Source organism: Haliotis asinina, chromosome 1, assembly GCF_037392515.1.
Source record: "Haliotis asinina isolate JCU_RB_2024 chromosome 1, JCU_Hal_asi_v2, whole genome shotgun sequence".
Classification (NCBI taxonomy): Eukaryota; Metazoa; Mollusca; class Gastropoda; order Lepetellida; family Haliotidae; genus Haliotis; species Haliotis asinina.
Genome location: NC_090280.1, coordinates 53,595,315 through 53,618,559, shown reverse-complemented (window position 1 = coordinate 53,618,559; position 23,245 = coordinate 53,595,315). Strand labels below are relative to the sequence as shown.

Below are 23,245 nucleotides of genomic sequence, written 5' to 3'. Positions count from 1 at the left end.
TATGATTGTTGGACTTTGATATTCAACGGATTGGTAAGATTCGTTTCCTGGAATTGAACATTTAGCATTCAAGGGAAAGAACTCTTGTTGACTTACCAGACTGACATTCCGGTCAAGTCAGATTCTTTACACAGATATTTCAGGTCAAATACACTTGACATGGATTCGTCTGCTAGTACCAGGTTATTCACTGTAATTCAGCCAACACTTTCAACAGAATATGGTCATGGTCTAAATTAGACTAAGGTCGTGTCTCCGGATGCATATTTTTTATTGCAACAAAAAAAACAAACTGAGTTACTTTGAAGAGGAGCCCCAGCGTGACCAGAGATCCTGAACGTGGGGAAACAGCATGAGGGACTAAGCACTGGAGGGAAGTCAAAACTGTGGTTCAGAGACTGGGGGACAGACTAGAGCTAGCTGAGATACATAGCGTTCACTAACATGAACAGTGTTCGTGTATCTTAGCAGACTAGAGCTAACTCTGTTCTCATCATATCTGTTCGTATCCAGGAACATCAAATCTGGTTTTGCTTACAAACGAACTCTATATTTATTTACTGGAGCAAAAGTAGTCTTCAGAACATAAGTTTATGTATTTGAATGAACATTTCATTATTGCTGTGACGTGGATCAGTCAAAGATGAGGAGATAGTAAGTGGCATAATTTTGGTACTGAAATATTTTTTCATGCTGACTTAAAGTATATAATTCACAAGTACATTTATGAGTCAAACATCACACATGAGCAATGAGCCTGTTTGAAGTAGTTATAACATCAACATGAGTTTTGCCCCAGAAATCTTTTCCAAATTTGTTTTCCATAGATATTCTTCCTATACTGTTTACCATGACAGTCATACAGTATTATGTAAACTGTATGATATAGGTTTCAATTCATCTTGTCACTCTTACATTGTTAAAACCAGCCTTGCATACACTGTCCCATTCTGAAACTTCTAAAACAAAAAACTTAAACCAACAAACCAGTCTTTCTTATGTTCAGTTTAACCTAATTTTCACAAATGTTATTCATCATATTAATATACATCATTCTTTAGATTTGCGTCCCAATACTCCACATGTGTGGCAATGTTTGCATGCAATAAATTTCTGTGATAAAACTGCATGTGTTGCAATTTCTCACTTAGGGATGACCACCTGATGCAGTTTCTGACAAGCAAGGTTTACTAAAGATCAATTCTAACCCAGATCTGCACTAGTCTCCTCACACTTTTTCGGACACTCCTTAATATATCATATGTCTCACAGTTCCTGAACCGCATTATTTTCCCTACTGCCTAACCCTCTGTGAAGTGCCAAAACTGAAGCAAATCCAGATTTCCTCTGAATCTCTGGTCTCCCAGGGGCTCCTTTTCAATGACATGGGTTTGTTACTATCAAAATTTTGTATAATCAGAGACTAAGCATTGGTGTATATACATATATATCTGTTCAAAGAAGCTATAAACGGAACTCAGACATTTTGTCACTCCCTCACTTACTGACTTCTTCTTTCTGTTACAGGTGACACCTCTGTAAACGGATTACTGGAGGTCAAGGACATTGATTCTGCTCAGAAATCCAGATTCTGCCATGTCAGTGGTAACAGTCCAGCTTGGCCAGTGTGGCAATCAGATCGGTGGTCAGTTCTTCTCCACAATCATTGAAGATGCTTATTCCAAGCAGTCACAGGTTGGGGTCAAACCGAGCAGGAACCTAGAGTATATCAATGAGACTCTGGACAGATTCTTTTCTCAAAGGGACACAACTCTTGGCAAGGAGGGGACACTTGAAGCTAGGGCTGTGATGGTGGATATGGAGTCCAAGGCAATAGCACAGACTTGTTTAGAGGCCAAGAGAAGTGGGAAATGGAAATATCCTGATAAACAACAGTTCTGCCAGAAACGAGGTTCTGGGAATAACTGGGCTCATGGGTTCTGCGTACATGGACCACGTGTACGGGATGACGTGTTAAATATGTTGAGGCGTGAAGCAGAGAAGTGTGACAACTTGTCAGGGTTTATCTGCTACTTGAGTTTAGCTGGTGGGACAGGGTCAGGTGTTGGTGCATACACAACAGAGGCTCTACGTGATGAATATCCCCACTCATTCATCATGAATCAAGTTGTGTGGCCATATCAGACAGGGGAGGTAATTGTGCAGAACTACAATGCCATGTTGACTCTCTCACATCTGTACAGCATGTCTGATGCTATTGTTGTCATGGAGAATGACAGCCTGCACAAAATATGTCAACAACTGCTCAACATCAACAAAATCTCATTCCGAGCCATCAATAAAGTAGTTAGCCACAAGATGGCTAGTTTCCTGCAACCTGCTCATAGTGACAGTGATGGGTACACCTGTTCAAATGATCTCGGTAGGTAGTTTCCTTAGTCAGCTTTCCAGGTTAGAATTGGTCTTCAGCAACCCATGCTTGTCATAAGAGATGACTAACGGGATCGGGTAGTCAGACACGGTGATATGGGTGACACATTCATCATGTTCCACTAATGTGTAAATTGATGCTCATGCTGTTGATCTCATTATTGTCTGGTCCAGATTCAATTATTTAGAGACTGGCACCTTATTGCTGGAGTGTGGCGTTAAGCAAGAAACAAACAAAAATACTTAAATCAGTTCACATCAGTTCAGTCACTATTTAGTTTACAATATGCATCATGAAGGACAAATATTCTTTGTCATAGTAAACTCTTGAGAAGTATTGGTATCCTAAGGTTTAACCCATGCTAAACGAGCTTAAATACCTGATTTGTTCAGACTACTGCACACGCTATGGTTAATCTGCCATCACATGACTACAGTAATATCAGTTCTGTAACATCATTTGCATAGAGCTGAAGACTCAAAGATGCTCTTAATGCATGCATCAGAAAGTTATCAGAAAAGACACACATCTCACCACAGTTCTTTCTTAATCATGCAAGTTTTTCACTTCTGACTAAGTTGGACATTCATGATGAGTGAAAATGGCCATTTTTCTAACTGTTGGTTGGTTCAGAAAGCAGTCCTCTTTTCAAGAGACAATGAAGCACATCAGCTCATCTTCAAAGTAGTCGAAACACTTGGCAGCATGGCACAATACACTTCTGTCACCAAAGACCTATGTTCAATTCCCCACATGGATACAATGTGTGAGGCCCATTTCTGGTGTCCCCTTCCGTGATATTACTGGAATATTGCTGACAGCGGCGTAAAACTAAACTCACTGACTCATATGAGGTAATGTAATGGCAACCTACTTTGATGATGTGCTTTTGTATGTGTAGCAAGTCATTCTTCAGGTGCCCTGACCTTGACCCCCATGGTTTTGGAGTCTATGCATCACAAGCACTCCATAAACACCTTTTGTGAAACTGCCTTTGAATTGTGTATATATTTGTTCTAGGGTTCCAAGCATGTTCCTCATTTCATATCTGTGGCCCTGACAACTGCTATTTTTCACCCAGGTTCTTTGTTGCATCATCTTGTTCCCCACCCTGAGTATAAGCTCCTCACACTGAAGAACATCCCCCAGATGTCAGAGAGAGCCCTGGAGTTCAGCACCTACCAATGGCATGGCTTGCTCAAGCACCTGCGACAGATGCTCGTGGCTGATGCTGCCATGGAAGAAGGTAGACTGATGAGGCACTAACTATATTCATGAAAGTCAAGGGTTCCTTTTTCTAGTGTTGAATAACAAAGATTAAAAATTCCATGAATCAAATGAAGTAGAAGTCCTACAGATCTCAAACATCCCCTGAATTGTTGGACACTGATTTTTTGAAAGTGAAATGATGCTCCCATATTTTCTCTGGACTATGAGTCAGGGCCTAGATTTTTTAAGCTCTGTTGGTGCTAAGATAGTCGTACGTGAATGTTGATGTCTGACACTAATGTCTAATTTAGTTTCTTAGGGTATCTTAGGGACTTCAGCAACCCTTGCTTGCCACAAAAGGCAGCTATGCTAGTCGTAAGAGGCGACTATGGGGATCTGGTGGTCAGTCTCGCCCACTTGGCTGGCAAATGTCATCAGTTTCCAATTGCATGATCGATGCTCTTGCTGTGGCTCACTGCATTGTCTTGTCCAGACAGGAATATTGCTCAGTTACACACCTGGTGAAATGAGTATTGTGCAAACCCATCTGGAGCTTAACAGATGCCTGTTGGTTTGTTCCAGTATCATCAGCGTTTTATTGTAAGGCATGATGTTGCATCTTCCATTTGTATAATAATATTTTAATGCCAATGTGAAATTTTTAAAGGATGCATTCAGCCATCATATAAACTCAAGTACCACACCACAAGGCATAGTTCTATCTGACGAGTCATGTTTTCTTGTCATCTTCACACAGGCATCAACTGGGACATCACTACTGGGTCAGCAACTCCCAGAGGGTCACACAGATCAAACCGGTCTCTTGCCAACACCTTGATTCTCCGTGGTAAGGAAGCCATGATGGCAGATGTGTCTGCATTTCAGGACAAGAAGTTGTACACTGATTGGATGCCCCCTGACTTTACACTGGACGTCTTGAAACAACCCCGGATGTTCAACCAATATGAAAAGTCGGCTGTCCTAGTCAGCAACAGCCAGTCTCCAGTTGGTGCCCTAGAAAACATGATCAGTCGAGCATGGACTATGTTCTCATCGCGAGCGTATGTGCACCAGTACAAGAGGCATGGCTTGGCTGAAGATGACTTTATTGACAGTTTTGTGGCACTGGAACAGGTGCTTGCTAGTTACAAAGCATTATGATAATAACAGACCTCATTCAGGCTTGATTTGGTCTTTTTTATGTGGGTTTGAAAACAAAAAAGACTGGGTTCAACTATGAAATAAATTGCATTTGCATATTTATTAGAATCTTGTCTGTATAATAGGTGGAAGGGTTAAAATGCAATAAAAAAAATATGCATGATATTTTTGAAAATGTTTTTATGTTTGAATATCCCTAACAGAGATTGATATCTACTATGTTTTTGTGTGTGCCAACTGTGTATGAACATAGAAGAAGATTCTTATTCACCATAATCAAACTACTGCATATCCACATCATGTAATTTTCTTCAGTAAGAAAAGTAAGTATTCATGAATTTTGTTTGGACAGAAAGTTGTATATGAAATATATGAGCAACACCAGTTGCAAGAAGTGTCATAAAATACTTGGTTCAATCATAATGGAAGTCGCCCACATGTGACAACAGTGACATGTTGTGATATAACTTAAATACAGATGACAATGACATACTGTGGCCTTGTAAATGGGCTTTGTACATTGTTCCCATGTGATGAATCGATCTCTTCAACGTGACAAGACAACACAGTCCCCAAACACCAGTCTGGGACATAACTGAAATATAGCAGGTTGTGGTGTGCCAGTCAGAAGTGGAAATATACCCACCAAGGGTAGTGATGTTCCAGCGGGTGGTTGTGATGCACGAGAAACTCAGGGATTTAAAATTCTTTTCAAGGAGCGTGATAAGGTACTGAAAAACTTATTTTCCCAATTAAATCGTTTATTTCCTTGTTCATATGAAGTCAAATCTTCATGGACTTTTAAGACAGTGGCAGCTGTAACCATCATATACTTTAACTCTCTGAATATGGACATTCCGTGTTCGGTCATAAGTTACAGAGTTTGAAATACAGGGCCGGATACAGGTTTGTGCTGACTCTCGAGATAGAAGGGATGCGCACTTCATTTTTACCCGTCTTCAGGAGAGTTTCAATGGTCATTTAAATGTGGACAAAAAGAGGGTGCGCACCACCACCCCCCCCACCCCCCACCCCTGCTGGATCCGCCTTGGAAATGTAAGGAAGAACCCATGTTGATGTGATAGTATGCATTCCTGGCTTAACATATGTGTTAGTTACATGAATACTATGATTTGTATCATTTTTCGAAAAATATTTTAAACGATGCCAACACATATCACAATAAGTACGCTGTACATAATACAGTCTCGAAAAGACAACAGTCTTGCTTGCATCCGTAGCGATGTGATATGTTTTGATTCTCCGGGTGTGGGTAAACCAGTGCTGTATCAACAGTTCCACATCATGACGTCATTCACACCACACCTGGAATAATATATGGCTTGACTGACTGCCAAGACACTCACTTGCAACAATAACCTACTTATATTGTGTTATATTTCTGCACCAACCAGACGGCCTGTTAGATGCAAAAAAGGTAAAAGACGCATAACCGTCCCATCCTACTGGGTACCCATTTACTGCTTGGAGAACGGAGGTATATACCTAACAATGTTGCGGTTTCGTTACCCTGCATATGGTGGATGGGTAGCCTAGAGGTTAAAGTGTCACGCGTAAGATTACGGTTCGATTCCCATATCAGTTCAAAGTATGAAGTTCATTTCTGGTGATCCCCCGTCTTGATATTACGGAAATATTGATAAGAGACACATAAAACCACACTCACTCAAGATACCCTGCGTGCATGACAGTGGCTTTTTCTATTTGTTGTTTTGATTTGTGTGTAGTAGTGTATTTGACTTGTTTTATGTTTTCAGGATGGAGAAATGTCTGTACGAGTTTTTTTACGACCCTACATTTAGAGTAAGGAGTCCCTCACAGTCGAATAGGCCCAGTGGTCTGAAGCGCCGTAACACGTTATACATAGTTGCGCCCCTTGAGCATGTCTGGAATCTGTGATCGTAAGTTCGAATCCTGTATTTTCACTTTCACATGAACATGACATGCTGTGATGTGACTGACATACAGGTCAAAACGACGTCTTACCAAAACCAATCACTCATAAGCCTGTAAATACCAGCGAGTGTATGAAACATTAAGAAAGATGTCACCGACTCAACAACAAAAAGAACATGCACTGACTTAATGTTATTTTTTACCAAAAGTTTTCATGAAAACTCAGCAATGTTTCAGTATGTCATTTTCAATGTAAATAATGACCCTATGAACAAAACATGTTTCTTTTTTGTCGAACATAAAGCCGACCAAGATTGGATTTCTTTGATAATATAAACAACAAGCCCGATGAAATGCATTTATTTGACCTACCGTTTTCCACAAAAAGAATCCCTTTGATTCTATGCTCCTTTAAAGGCCACCCTGACCTTAGCTCGGGTAACCCTACGCCGGAAATTCCAATCGGCACGTACAGTGAGAACATCTCGGGCTTAGTCGGGAGGTAAACGGTGCAGATCGGGTCCCACAGTGAACTTGGTGGGAACAACAGATGCCACGTTATTGTTCTCGGATATAACGACCAAGCCCGAAATCTACCGATTGTTCCGCGACGCCTTACAACTATTGATGCAAAATGGCCAATACTCCTTATACCCTTTTGTGGTCACGTACAGAGAATTCCGGAATATCCCCCATCCTGGCTGTATTTATTTATGTAAATTTGAACATGGACCCACCCCTACAAACTGATATCCATCGATGTTTTGTCCTCGACATTTCCCAGACGAAAATGCACACGAATAAAGCTTGATTTTAAACAATGAAACATATCATACCTTCAAAATATTTAACTTTCGATGTATAAATTTCGTCAAAACGATCAGAATAATACATTTTACGGAACTGCAATAATACTTTTTGGTGATGAGTAACATATGATATTTTCGCACCTCCTCTCATTAAACCCTGCTTTCAACAGCTTGCCACCCACTCGACCTAAAGTATGTTTAAACCCCAAACTGATTTCAAACCATGTTTCTAACTCGATATATGGTAAGATTGGGGTAATATTGAATCGTTATTTCGAAACTGATCAATACCAGTGAGTGAGTGAATGAGTTTAGTTTTACGTCGCACTCAGCAATATTCCAGCTATGTGCCGGCGCTCTGAAAATAATCGAGCCTGGACCAGACAATCCAGTGATCAATAGCATGAACATCGATCTGCGCTCTTGAGAACCGATGACATGTGCCAACGAAGCCAGCGAGCCTTACCACCGGATCCCGTAAGTCGCCTCTTACGACAAGCTGTGTCACCTTTTCAAGGCAAGCATCGGTTACTGAAGGCCTATTCTGCCCCGCATCTTTGTGGGTCCTGAACAATATCAGGTGAATAACAATAGACCCGAGAAACACTTTAACATATACCTACACCTGACGTAGAGATGCAATCACTGTGGGCCATGGACATTCTTTCTACTTTGGGTAGACCTGAGTAACTTCGTGACATTAAAGAGGTCGTATGACATTAGGTTCTCCTATTTTTGACAGTATGTTTTAATGGGATGTTTACACAATAGGCGCTTTTCCGTTAGGGCATGAGACCGGTCATACGAACGCAAAACTGACCTTCACATGTGCATGAACGTCATGTTGACGTTGAAATGTTTTCTCAATCGACGCGCGTCCAAGATTATTAGACATATAGCGTGACACGCATGCATATGCATGTGCGTGTTTGTGTGTGCGGCTTATGTATGGTTGTACTAGGCCAGGGTGAATAGTGCTATCATACCGAGGCCGGAGCTTCACCTAGATGTCCCAGTCAAACATGGTACACGGGATCTCAAAACCCTGATGGTCAGGCAAAATAACAGCATGTACCATCGTTTATGTATTGAAGAATGATGCGGTTAGGAACCGAATCAAAGATCCACCATTGTTCATCTTGTAAAATGTAAAAACTCTAAAACGTTTGTTATGTCGAGTACTTCATCGATTCTGGCCTTCGTGATTTAATGTTTCCAAACACGCCCATCTCGTCAAACGATTGATGAAGCCATATTCTCCGTAAACGTGGTAAATGTAACGCCACGGCTTCTGTGACAGCGTGGAAGTTACATGTTGTATCGGTAAGCGTCACCACATCTGCAGCTGCAGGTTTCCACGAAATTTCATTTTTTAAAAACTTATTATTGAGTATTGCATGTCAATATTGTTAGTATATATAACGCTCGCAGAGACACACTTCAGTATTTGCGACTATAGCACAATGAGAGCAGTACTTGCGGTGACCGTCATAATAGGTAAGATATTATGTCATTCCCCTAAAGATGACCACCAGTCCGGGTAGTCATTCCCCTAAAGATGACCACCACTCCGGGTAGTCATTCCCCTGAAGATGACCCCCACTCCGGGTAGTCATTACTTGTGACTACTGCAGTTACCACCAGTCCGGGTAGTCATTCCCCTAAAGATGACCACCAGTCCGGGTAGTCATTGCCCTAAAGATGACCACCAGTCCGGGTAGTCATTCCCCTAAAGATGACCACCAGTCCGGGTAGTCATTCCCCTAAAGATGACCACCAGTCCGGGTAGTCATTCCCCTAAAGATGACTCCAGTCCGGGTAGTCATTTCCTGGTGGTCATGTCAGGATATCTCAAAAAACATTGTCACAGTTGACCGAGTTTGGACTTCAGTTGAACTACTAAGCTACCCCACCGCCCTACAACCACGCGTCACTACTCGTACCAAGGTGACAGCGTATAGCCTAGTGTATATGTTTGCAGTCAGATATTGAAATCAGTCCACGACTAAAAGTTTCACTCGTTTCGTGAAATAACTAACAGGGTCAGCCATTTCGCATCACTTTGTGTAACAACAATCAATATACTTCAGTCAAGAAACTTAATCTACAAAAATGGATCCCAATTTGAACACCATTTATTGTTACTAACAGATAAAACTATTGTGGCAGCGACTGTTGCGCATGAGCTTGGCTTTGAAGCATTTACACCTGCTGTGTCCAGAGCAGCCCCACCCTACAAATCCTTATCCACCAAATATATGTCAACGCGTAGAAAAGACCGACGGCGGAATTACCTCTTAATTAAGAGGAAGTGTACGTTGACGAAGACGAAGACATGCTTGAGTTCCATCTTCTCTAGTTGGTTCCACAAGACATGACAAACAAGCATACATGAATGACGTGAGTGCAGTTACTGCGTTCCCTACGAGGGGCATTATCCTGCTGGCGGTCGTCCCTACACAGACACTCGGAATACACGACTCCACTCTATCAATATCGACGTGAGCGTATATATTTTACGACAATGGACAGGCGAAGACTCAACAATGGACAGATAGAGAAATAATTAATAGCACTTCCTTGTACAGTTGATGTGATGACAGCCACAGCCAAGGGGAATGACCGACTGAGGAGATAGATGTCATACACCATAATTTATGAAAGTGACAAAGTGGAACAGGTGGCTGACATGACAATGTAGACTGTGGTAGTGATAAGGATTAAAAATGCTGACTGGTCTCAAATATATCATTACAATTTACTCTCATATGCCTGCGCTTCAGAGTTTTTGATCTTTAGTAATATTTGAACAATTACTCTCCTGAAAAGACTGTATGACATATCTATAGATGAAATAGATGAAATGAAATTTCATGAAAAAACTGAAGTATTTTGATTGTTACACAAAATGCCGCTAAAAGCCTGGCACTCTCAGTCATTCACAAATGAGTGAATTGTGTAGTCACTTCACAATCTGACTGTACCATCTACACAACAGTGAGGTATTTCACATGACAGTGGGGCGCTGGGGTAGCCTTGAAGTTAAAGCGTTCGCTCGTCACACCGAAGGCCTGGATTCGATTCCCCACATGGGTACACTGTGTGAAACCCACTTCTGGTGTGATATTGCTGGAACATTGCTAAACGCAACGTAAAACCCAACACACTCACTCCTTGTATTCGTATGAAGAACCAGTGAGTATATACAACGTGCAACGGCTTAGTGCGTGCTCATGATGTTAACCATATGTGTGGTTGATCCAAGCTCGATTTGTGCAAATACCTCTTGATACTACAAACAGCAACGTAAAACAAGACTCACTCACTCCTTATTTATATTAGCATGATCTTTAGCATTACTTTATTCCGTTGTTATTGGCATGGGAGGTCCAGTCAAGGCAACTCAACTTGCTGAACGGGTTTGCGATCGTGGGTTAAAATCTCAGTTTGTCTCCATTATGTTTCTAGGTTGGTCCGAACAATACAACAATACTCGTACACTTGTACCGAAATGACATACGCGCAGAACTTCGAGATATCTTTTCACAGGAAGCTGATACACCGCGTCATAACTTAGAATACTGCCTACAGCGAAGTTGGCTCACTGACTGACTGACTCACTCTCTCACTTTTGTGTATTCAGTTGGAGTGGTGAAGATAAATAGCTTTGTAGTCAATGGGTATTACACGATCATAACACAATTATTGCGATAATGGACACAAACAATTGGCAAAAATCATAAGCGGATCCAGAGAAGCGTTGGGTGAAAAGGGGTTAGGGGTATCCACTCCTCCTTCTGTCCTGAAAGTTAAAACGGGTGGAATGAACTGTGCACTCCCACCCAACCCCCATCTGAAGATGGGAAGAGTGCGTTACTGGGTGACGTTGCGGTCGAAAAAAGGAATGACGTTGCCATAACCACAAGCAAATTCTGCAAACGTGGTACAGGAAAATGTGGTCAGGTTGGACCTGTACGTAATAGTATTCGCCAATGTTCGTTTCCTTGTACCAGCCATGTAAAAAACAACAACAAACAAACAAATCATTTGTGAATTTTCACTTCTAAGTGGGCGATGTGTGGAAAAGTGTTGATGATTGCAGGTAACCAGTATATTTAATAACGAATCAAGGAACTTCATCAAAATAAAGACAATCTCTGAAGTCCGAACAACAGTCAGTCCGGAATATCGACCCCAAACAAATGCCATTTGGCCAACTACAATCGATACTAGAAAAAGTGGTGTTTATTCATGCCGTATTTTTGCGGAATTCAGAGTTCTACACAACACAGAGTTAACAACTGGATTGATTGCATGAGAGGGAAATAGCGTAAATAGGGTTGTGCAACATAAAGAAAATGACCAGTCTTCTTATGTGCGAACGAAGCGAGCAAAGGTTGGCAACGTACTTCCCTTGCTTCAGGTCGAAAAATATTTTTCATGTCAAAATAAAATATCGCCTTCATCAAAGGTACACACCCATTTCCACACTGGGTTGTGCTCTCATATTTCCATTTTGTTGTCTGTATAATATTTATTACAAATTTTCACATATGTGCCTGTTCAGCAGCTATATTCTCATTATTATGACATCACTAAGAAAGCATGTATAGCCTAAGGCCCTTTTACTGAATAAGCCTGTTTGTCTCTCTGCCTGCCTGCTTTTCTGTCTTAATGTCTGTCTGCCTGTCTCTCTATATGTGTAATTTTACAGCCGTGCGCATATCCAGAACCACGCGAGCAAAATTCTCACACAACAATGTCCATTGTTCAAACCTTATGAAAATTTCCGACTTCAATATTTATGTTGGACAAAGCAGTTTCTGATAAGTACTATCTCTGCGTACATAATACATTACCTTTCCCAAAGAATCAAGTGCCAGTTCAAATCAAAGGAAGATTTGCCTAGCCTTAAGTTTACTTCGTGTTTACAGACGGGTATGTCGAAATTAGTCCCGCCAAACCGTTTATTCTTAGCTGCAATGGTATTAATAGTTATTGTTTGGTCAGCTTATCAGATGCTTTCATCAGGAATAGGTTCAAACTATCCGGGTTTTCTGCAGCGTGTGACAGGCGAACACGTTCCCACCGTAAGTGACATGTATCCAAAGGTCGACTGTTATACTTCTGACCGTAGCTTACCATCATCTGATCACTTGCCTCATGATGACATAATCCACAGCTACAACGTTAGTCCAAACGGAAGTGACATCATTGTCTTTGTGAGAATCCAGAAGACCGGAAGTTCAACATTTGCATCGCATATGGCCGATGACCTGAACGCCACAAGATGGTGTCGATGTGAAGGTAAAGTGAAAGACAAGTGCTCCTGTTATAAGAAGTGGAAATCGAATATTTTGTTCAAACGAAAGCTTCGTGATAAACCCTGCCAAAAAAGCCATCCCGACTGGACACACTTGCATGCCTGTGTTGAAGATGCAATTAACAAACGACATGGACGGAAGATCAAACAAAGGTAAGGTGTAAAATAAATCTTGAAAATATTTGGGCTATCTATCAATATAGGTCATAGAGATCGATAATCGGTAAACAAATATCGATCGATTATCGATAGATATCTTTGATATCTCTGAGATTTCATTCCTTTAAACTAATAAGGTTCTTTCACTGTTCAGTATAGATGAAAGAGGCGGTATTATTTAACTAAATAAGGATCGCTTATTAAATATCGAATAATATTTTGGTAAAAATGCTAAAAATATTCTGAAAGACATGAATATATTTTACGTCAATGGTGAGTGGTGACACGTTTTTGTTAGGAAAACAGCATCCTCAACATTACTTAGAAACCAACCGTGATAAAGTACTAAAATGCATATTATGTGAGAAAATTAAAACCTCTTTCCCTTCCCCAGTGTACGATATTATCGATATCTCAGCTTTCATATCAATGATCATTAATCATTATATGTACGATATTTCGGATTATCCATCATTTTAGCCAGACCAAGACTACACTTATTTACTTTATCCAGCTTACGCATGTTGTTTTATGTACACTGAAGTGGGATGGGGAGTTGAATATTAGGTATTGTGCATTATTTCAACAACCATAAGATACACAAGTGCAGTAACCATAATTATTGTTCCTTCTTGTTTGAAGTGCAAATATGTTAAAGTACTGTCGGAAATGGAAAAAAAAGATGTTTTTAGTCTGTTACTTTTTATCCCTAAAATTTACACAACTGCAAATTGGATATGTCGAAATAACGTACTTTGGCCTAACTTGACATTCTGTTGGATGCGTAAGAACTTAGAAAATAAATACTAGCCGCTAAAAACAATAGACCAGACTATGGCAACTGGATCGCTCAGCCAGGGATGACGACAGACCGCCGACTCGCCTGGCATGAAGTGCATGCCCTGCCTACTGGCACAACGGGGCCATGTCATCTTTTGTGCTTTTTCATGTGTGTTGAATATGTCTCAACTATTTATTAATATCTTACAAGTCGTTCTTTCATAAAGTTTATATTGATATATGTAAAAGAGCATGACACCCGATACCCGTAGAAAAGCATAGCATTAAATGCCTCAAATTACATACGTAGCATGACCACCCGAAGATCGACAGGACTGGGTATTATTTGTAAATTGTTATGACATACCGTGTACTTCCACAGTTTAATTCCCCTAAGGGATTATGATATATTAGGTGATATCTCTGTCCCCGTGCCTGACCCCAACTATCGTCTGCTGCACGCGTCTTTTGAGACCACTCCTAACTGTTTCTTTTTATACTGATCGTGAGGACTGCATGGTAGCTTCATCACCAATAGTTTTAGCATGAATGTTATAATTTGTACCTCGGCCATCGCTCATAATGAAGCTAAATGGGCACGTGGAAAGTGCCCTTTGTAAGACAATATCATCACACACTAATTTGCGTAAAGCCATGGTCGGTTCAAGATAAGTCTCTTTGGACCTCACGCTCCGCGTTCCGTTGCAAATGAAATTAAGTCGCCCTCACGCGTTCGGTTCCAACTGATATTTAATCGCCATCAATTCAGTAAAACATGTCTCTGATTTTCAAACACACCAGGCTTAAATCCTAAACACACCGATTCCTCCCTACTGAATATCAATTGGCACAAAGTATTTATGCCTGGAACATTCTTTCACAATGAATAATACTGTCACAATACTTCATATTATTTAACCATTTGGCTCGGCTGTGCAGTTACATTGACAAACACTGTCTTGCATCGAAGCATAATTCACACGATGGTTTGAAAAACAAAAAATAACCTGTTTTGTATTATTTCATGACAATTAACCATTTTTTGCAGACACCTGTACGTTACCATGCTGAGACACCCAGTCAAGCGTTACATTAGTGAGTGGAAACATGTTTCCATGGGTGCAATTTGGAATATCACCCTTCTGTGCAATGGCCGTTCCCCAACCAAGGAGGAACTCATCCCGTGCTTCGAAGGTGACTGGAAGAATGTGTCACTGCATGAGTTCATGGACTGTCCATCAAATCTTGCTATCAACAGACAGACCCGGATGTTGGCCAACCTGAGTATCGTGGACTGCTACAACACTTCCGCTTCCGGTTGGACTTATGACGAAAGACAGTACCGCATACTGGCAAGCGCAAAAGAAAATCTTAAGAATATGGCGTACTTTGGTTTAACCGAACATCAGGAGCTGTCTCAAATTCTGTTCGAGAATACGTTTAATTTAACATTTACTACCAATTTCAAGACGTTTCCGTTCAACTACACATCCAACGAATACAACCTAACTGATAACGATCGCAACAGAATATTCTATATGAACAGGTTTGATGTAATTCTTTATGAGTACGCCAAAGATTTGTTTTTTCAGAGGTTGAAATACCTAGCCTTGGGAAAAAAACAGTCCAAACTGAGGCGAATGCTGAATGACCTGAACCGAAAGAATGTTTACACGTCTATTCATGAATAAAGGTGGTGGTGTAACCTAATAGTCACAGCCTTTGATCGTGACGCCAAAACCCCGGGTTCGATTCCCTTCGTGTACAAGGTGTGAAGCCAATTTGGGTATCCCTAGATGTCATATGGCTGACATTGTGCTAAAAGCTGCGTAAAACCCATCTGACTTTCTCACTTTCTATCGGTACGGGAATTTTCCAGTGATTTTCTTTCATTTGATATACGGATTTTGTATGCATGCATATACGTACATTTTACCGTCGACACCTCCTACCGGCTTTGACATTGTAAATATCATTTTCATTAAAAGATACGACATGGATATACTGTTGAGTTTTATTCACGTTAAACGGATATTTGAAGCAAAGAAATATATTTGATGAACGTTTCTGGTGGTATAAACAAAATAGAATCTTAAATATACATCGTTACCATCCTTCATCGAGAACTTTCGTTGTGTAGAAAACCTTGCTGTGAGTGTACATATTATTGAGAAAACGGAGTGTGGGGTGGGAAGGTGCACACTTCATTTTCACCTGAGTTTCAGTGGCCATTTAACAAATTTCAGGGAAAAGGGGGGGGGGGGGGGGGGGGGGGGGTGCGCACCCCTGCACCCGCCTCTGGGACCGCCTGTGCGCCGTATATAAAGCTGTCGCTATCGTTCACTGCGCCGCTGTACATAGTGCAAACCTGTCAGAACATTGAAATAGGAAAAAAAACATGTTGAAAGTAGTCTGAGGATAACAAGTAGATATTCAGACTGAGTATTACCAAAAATTACTGAGGAAGTTATTTCGGCAAATATCTAATACATGTATATAAACTATACGTTTTACTTAAGTGAATACTAGTATGTTGAGATATTATTCTCTTACAGTCTAAGTGTCCTTTAGTACTTTGTGACACCTGCTTGCCCCGCAATACACGACTGAATGTGCACAGGTAGACTACCGATCAAAGCTTGTAGGAAATTGTGAGGGTAAACTGCACATTACTGGTCCCCGGAAGTTTACGCTACGGACATGCGCATTTTTACATCGGAGCTACTAATGCTGACGATACTTCAATCTTGTTTATTCTAGCGATTAGGGATGGGGTTAGAGGTTTAGGTTAGGGTGGCAAGATCCCGTATGGTGCAGGTGTCCCCTTTATAACTCCCCACACATCCTCAGTGGCGTGAGACTGAGAGCAGTAACAAATTTTCTTAGAGGTTCAAACACTTCAACACCTACCCACCACATGACAGTTGTAACCGCAATAACAATATCGGCCGGAAGTGGTCGCAGCAAACATGTTTGCAATGCAACAAAATAAAATAAAAGGCCTCTGCTGGCGCAGTGTTCTCGCCGTTGAAAGGAGGCGATCTGTGAAGATGTTAATATGTCTTTCCCTCGTCAAATTTCCATCGAAAATACATGACAGAGTCATTCCATGTGATCATATCCCACCTCACACTGAAATTTCTGGCTATGTTTTGGGCGTTGGTAGACAGGTTTCATAGCATCGTTTGTCCAGATTGTTTGTTCGGGAAAAGCCAGACTGTTGTTTCACGAGAAAAGAAAAGACCATCCCAGTCGTAATTTCCGTGAGCCCAACGTCAGGTTAAACGTCTTTCTTTTCGTGCATCGTTCATCAGTGGTTGGAAATTCCATCATGTTAAGTCTTCGTAATTCTTGTCGAAGTTTTTCATTCCATACCCGGGGAAGATACCATCTTGATACAGTAAGGTTCATTCTTGGTTGGTTGGTTTTACAGTTTTCGGGCGACATGGGCCAGTAAAAAGCCTATTTGCTCCCAAAGGTTCATTCTCAAACATATACGAGTTACCTCCCATACTGAGTCCCATACCGATTATCTAATTCTGTTATCAGCATTAGGAAACAAATATTTTCTGAGCAAATTACACATTTCAACGTAAGTCAACAGTAACCCATCCTCGATTACCAATATCTCCATTCTAACACGATAATACCAGCGTTTAAAATTCCCTTTACCCCTAACAATAAATACTTCATAGTATCAAATAGATTCTCGTCAGAGGTGTTAAAGGCATTATGATGACTACCTTCAACTATTTACGTTGGAAGTTCATCTTACGACAACGGATCAAAACAAGTGTGCGTTTAGTTCAGCTAAACCCGGAGCATTACCTCTTAGATACGTAGTTCACTGCGATGCCTACACACAGTGACGTATCAGAATCGTTTTTTGCTTTAAGATGTTGTTGACAACCGAATAAGCAAGTTTGGATCCGGCACAGCTTCGATTTGAAAACAGCACGTAAGTGGCTACACTATTAAACTAGCAAATTCTCATTGCAACTTTCGCAACTGAGCCATGTTCGCGAATCTGTCTAAGGTATTCATGGATCCAGAAGGGGTGTTCAGGGGGTTCGAACACCACCATCACCACCACCATCACCACCACCACCACCACCACCCTGAACATGACATGACCACATTGATTTTATTTCTTCATAGGCGGGGCCAAAAGGGGTTGGGGGTGGGGGGTGGGGGGGGTGGAAGGGTGGAGCCCGTGGAGGTCCGGCTTAGAATTGGACAACCCATGTTTGTCGTAAGAGGCGAAATACAGCATCGGGTGGTAAGACTGAGTAAATTGACACGTCATCGGTTTCTAGTTGTGTAGATCGATGTTCATGCTGTTGATCCCTGGATTGCATGGTCTAGACACGATTATTTACAGATCACCGCCATATAGCTGGAATACTGCTGAGTGTGGCGTAAAACTAAACTGACTGACTGACTCACTCACTCACTCCCGAAGGGGTATGGGGTAGTCTATACTGGTTAATGTGTTCGCTCGTCAGGCCGAAAACCGGGGTACACTATATGAAGACCATTTCTGGTGTCCCCAGTCGTGATATTGCTGGAATTTTGTTAAACTATACATAAAACGTAATCCACTCACTCCTAGAATTTATCAAAGTGTTGACCTCTTCCAGCATGGCGCGGTTCAACAACGGTGTGACGTTTTGTCGAAGGGGATCATCGTCGGAGACTCTTCAAAGCAGTGTTGAATTGTCAGCTTACATTTCATCATTCATAGCCGTGACCTCAACTTTAATTCAATGACAACACAACAACAGTCATTCTTATCATACATGTTGTATTCCACCGTGACTTAAGCACATGTAGAGGGCCGGGTCAATGTATAATGTGACTTGCAGGAAAAAGTAGTACTGCCATGCGGAAAAGGATTTGGGATGCGGAATCGGATCCAAATTACCCATCAAACCTACTCAGTCGTAACGTGTTGTTCCAGGCGTTGTCGCACCTCCATCCTATGGGCAGATATCATCGACGTCGGCCGTTTTCACCGGCGCTGGCTCAGCTGTATGCGGTCCTGCAGATTCGCACTTCACCAGTGACCCGTCTGAATGTTCGACCTTCACCCGGGAAGTAGGTGGCGCTGTGCGCGAGTACAGATGCGCAGCAGGTATGGTCTACAACGCTGACATCAGTATGTGTGACTGGCCGGCAAACAGTCCTATATGTCAAGGTGGGTTTGGTAGATCTAAACCTTATCACTTCACTTACTTGAAGACCCGAGTAGATCAAGTGTCTAGAGAGATTTCGTCTTCAACAATCAATGTTTGTCGTAAGAGGCGAGTAGTGAGAGCTGGGGGTCAGACTAGGTGTCCGCATTGGTGTCTGCATCCTGTTGCGTAAATAAATGTTCAGGATATCAACCACAGGATGGTCTCTAGCGGACACAATTGCTGTTCCTTGTTGCACAAATATGCAAGCCAAAGACAATTTCGAAAGATTCTATAATATACTACCGACAGAAAATAAGGGAACCAAGAAATTGAATGTAGATGACTTTGACTGTGACAGGGTCCGTTATCGTGGCGTATCTCCCAAACCCAACATCCAATGACGATGGAATTTCGCATAATGCATGCCCAGCACGTGCTACACGTGCATGCAGAAGTTAACTCCTGTAGATGTACTGGAGAAGTCGCAATCACTAATGCAATAGAGATTGACACTTACTGACAGAAATGCCTCCGAGGCAGTATCTCGGTGAAGCAACAAAATGGAGAATTGTGGGGATGATATATGGGGTGGGGTGGGGGGTGGGGGTTGGGGGTTTGGGGTGGTGGGGGTTGGGGGGGTGGGGGTTGGGGGGGGGGGGGGGGGGGGGGCATCATTATGTGAAGTTGCCCGGCAGATGGGTAAATCAAAAAGTGTAATTTCACACCTGTGGGATAAGTACCGTCAAACGGGTGGGGTTGCAACGAGACCTGGGCGTGGTTGACCAAAAGCAACGACACCACGACAGGATCGTCTCATTACGTTAATTGCTCTACGCGATAGGTTTAAATCGGCCCCTGCCATCAACAGAGAATTCCGCACACTCACTGGAAGACGCATTTCAACCTCAACCGTTAAAAACCGTCTGAAAGCAAGACGGCCTTTTAAGGGTGTCACCCTTTCAGCTCACCATAAGCGCCAAAGATTGGCATGGGCTAGGCAGCATCAGGGACGGGCTATGCGCCACTGGCGTTACATCATGTTCTCTGATGAGTCAAGGTTTTGCCTACGATTCACAGATGGCAGAAAACGTTGTTGGCGTCGGAGCGGGGAGCAATATGCCAGAGCAGCAATTCTTGACCATGATCGATATGGAGGTGGTAGTGTCATGGTTTGGGGTGAGATTACACATGACAGACGATCAGATTTGGTCATCATTAACGGAGCCATGACTGGTCAGCGATACGTTGACCAAATATTGCGTCCTCTTGTGGCTCCACTGGCTAGAGTTATCGGCCGAAATTTTGTATTCCAAGATGATAATGCCAGACCACATCGGGCCCGAATTGTCTCCGCTTATCTCCGACAAGAAGGTATCCAGACATTGGACTGGCCCCCTAAGTCCCCAGACCTGTCCCCAATTAAACATCTCTGGGACGTTCTTGGTCGAAGGGTGTACGCCAGGGACCCAGGACCCGCCAACCTGGCCCAGCTTGGTGCAGCTCTCCAAGAGGAATGGCGGGCAATACCACGGGCAACCATCCGGAAATTGATTAACAGCATGCCATCAAGGTGCCGTGAATGTGTTGCCCAACATGGTGGACACACCAGATATTGAACTTGACGCCTGAAATTGATTTAGTGGATATTTAAAGCGGTTTCAAATTCGCTATTATTTCATTAGTTCCCCAATTTCTTGTCGGTAGTATATATTCAAGTAAATAAGATTTAACCAAGACTACAACTGTGCACTCAATATAAACCTTGAAATTAAGACTTGTCCCCCAAAATTACAAAAGGTAACAAAACGTTACATGGCTAAAAGCAGCTGTGGAATCACTGCAAAACATAACGTACAAAATACGTCTTTGCGCTACATATATCAAGCACATCTCGAATAACTTGCTCGGATAGCCACCTTCAAATTTGACTGTGTAGGTATTTTTGTCCGGCAGTCTGTTTGAATTATATCGCAAACCCACGTGGTTCCGATTTAACTTTTTACATAGTTATAGTGTCTGATTCGTCACGGATGCTTAGTGCAGTGCCCAATTCATTCGTTTTTCTTTGTTTAAGATTGACTTGTTGAAATGCCTCTCTTTATAGGACTTAAATAGAGCTAATGTGATGTTAGAATTTAAATAACGCATGAATGCATGAAATGACGTGCATGTCTGACGAACAATGTTTCACTATGACATACTTTCATAATGGCTCACACGGTGATATTTTCCTGAACTCACAAAGTGAGTTTTCCTTGAACTGTGTTTTATCGTGACCTAGGCTCATACTTTAAACACGTTGTTTTGTGCTTCAGATCCTTCTGAAAATCCCCCGCTATACGCCACCGACCCCACTGGTATGTATTGCAAGCCTGATCAGTGAAGCCCAAGACTTCAGGTCACCCTTTGATATTGACATGTATAAAAGTCGGACGATCAGGACCAAGAGTTTCAAATACTGCAATGCTTGCCTACCCTCCACCCACTATTCACACCAGCAAGAGTCGGCTATATGGGCAATCATGCACCATTACCTCTAACAGCGTGTTAAATCTTGATCAACAATTGATTTAGTCCTGTCGCCTGGGCCATATTGGATGAGAGCTGTTCTTTGAAACAAGTCCATTGGTGTTTACTTCACCATGGTTTTGTTTTAAATCACTGGATTGTCTGATTCGTATTTACAAGAGTGTGTGAGTGTGTTTAATCTTACGCCGCTTTGAGCAATATACCAGCATTATCGTAGACACCAGAAATGGGCTGCACCCTTGGTACCCATAATCATGCCGGGGAATCGAACCCGGCATGATAAGCAAACGCTTAACCACTGGGCTACCCGACCGCATTTACATGATGCCGTCAAAAAACTGAAATGTTGATGCGTGTTCTGAAATGTTCTTTGTTTTTTTAACTTGAACCGAATCTCGTATATCTCGAATAATTTATTAGGGTTGCTTCAGCTTCGACGTTACTCTATGCAGTGAATGGTTGATTGCATTACTTAAAATAAGCAGTAACACTTTGTACCCCCAAGGACTCGAACAGCAATGTGGAACCGTAAAGCAATAATACATGTATTCCCCTCTTTGTTTGTCGCTGTTGCAACCTTTACACGAATAACTGGAACAGCAATGTGGAACCGTAAAGCAATAATTCACGTATTCCCCTCTTTGTTTGTCGCTGTTGCAACCTTTACACGAATAACTGGAACAGCAATGTGGAACCGTAAAGCAATAATTCACGTATTCCCCTCTTTGTTTGTCGCTGTTGCAACCTTTACACGAATAACTGGAACAGCAATATGGAACCGTAAAGCAATAATACATGTATTCCCCTCTTTGTTTGTCGCTGTTGCAACCTTTACACGAATAACTGGAACAGCAATGTGGAACCGTAAAGCAATAATTCACGTATTCCCCTCTTTGTTTGTCGCTGTTGCAACCTTTACACGAGTAACTGGAACAGCAATGTGGAACCGTAAAGCAATAATACATGTATTCCCCTCTTTGTTTGTCGCTGTTGCAACCTTTACACGAATAACTGGAACAGCAATGTGGAACCGTAAAGCAATAATTCACGTATTCCCCTCTTTGTTTGTCGCTGTTGCAACCTTTACACGAATAACTGGAACAGCAATATGGAACCGTAAAGCAATAATTCACGTATTCCCCTCTTTGTTTGTCGCTGTTGCAACCTTTACACGAATAACTGGAACAGCAATGTGGAACCGTAAAGCAATGATATTCCCCTCTTTGTTTGTCTTGATCCTGGCCCTCACGGACAACACTGTTTTACAGAATGTCTGATGGCGTGTCCACAAACGAATGACGTCGTGTACCCTCTGTTTTCCGCAACCCAAATCAAATGTGGTGAATACTACGTCTGCCAAGGGGGACAACTCTTCATCGGAAATTGTTCCGATATTGGGAGTGGAGAGTTCCCGTTCTTCGATTCCACAACGAGGTCCTGTGTGAGCGAGCTGGAGACGATTAACATCAACTGCCCACCGGGCTCGGCCTAGAAGTGGCGTGTCTCACTTCAGATTGTCTTCAAATCTTCTTCATTTGAATCAATGTTTACTTTTGAACACCTTTAATCTAATAATGCATCCTTGAATTCTGAAAAACGACCCGAATTTTCAAAATAAAGATTTCGTATATTTTCCTGACCGTGAGAACGGTTATCAGTTTCTTGGAGAAACCTCTGGAGTGCTCTACTGGAATAAAAGGGAAATGCTTTACCTTTGTTATTTGTTTTCTTTTACCCCAAATACTATTCGCGTTCCTATACATAAGGGTCAGTCTAAATCGGCACTCAT

The 23,245-nt window shown here is 41.9% G+C and overlaps 3 protein-coding genes across 5 annotated transcripts; all 3 read left to right on the top strand.

Moving 5' to 3' along the window:
• The first annotated feature begins 66 nt into the window (after positions 1–66).
• On the top strand, positions 67–4,937 carry LOC137280831 (tubulin delta chain-like). 3 transcript variants are annotated; one of them, XM_067812038.1, is made up of 4 exons: positions 67–143; positions 1,528–2,383; positions 3,474–3,638; positions 4,359–4,937. In XM_067812038.1, exons 2-4 carry the CDS (start codon positions 1,597–1,599, stop codon positions 4,760–4,762), a joined length of 1,356 nt encoding a protein of 451 aa, XP_067668139.1. In that variant the 5' UTR covers positions 67–143; positions 1,528–1,596; the 3' UTR covers positions 4,763–4,937. The 3 variants fall into 3 exon arrangements, with proteins under 3 accessions (XP_067668139.1, XP_067668133.1, XP_067668145.1); XM_067812032.1 differs by having other exon boundaries at positions 69–654; XM_067812044.1 differs by having other exon boundaries at positions 88–182.
• Positions 4,938–8,951: 4,014 nt separating this feature from the next.
• On the top strand, positions 8,952–23,167 carry LOC137280822 (peritrophin-44-like). The gene is made up of 4 exons (XM_067812024.1): positions 8,952–8,985; positions 18,711–18,947; positions 21,243–21,284; positions 22,725–23,167. Exons 1-4 carry the CDS (start codon positions 8,952–8,954, stop codon positions 22,946–22,948), a joined length of 537 nt encoding a protein of 178 aa, XP_067668125.1. The 3' UTR covers positions 22,949–23,167.
• Positions 12,588–15,441, top strand: LOC137258340 (heparan-sulfate 6-O-sulfotransferase 3-B-like). Its single transcript, XM_067795991.1, has 2 exons — positions 12,588–12,964; positions 14,799–15,441. Exons 1-2 carry the CDS (start codon positions 12,588–12,590, stop codon positions 15,439–15,441), a joined length of 1,020 nt encoding a protein of 339 aa, XP_067652092.1.
• Positions 23,168–23,245: the final 78 nt, after the last annotated feature.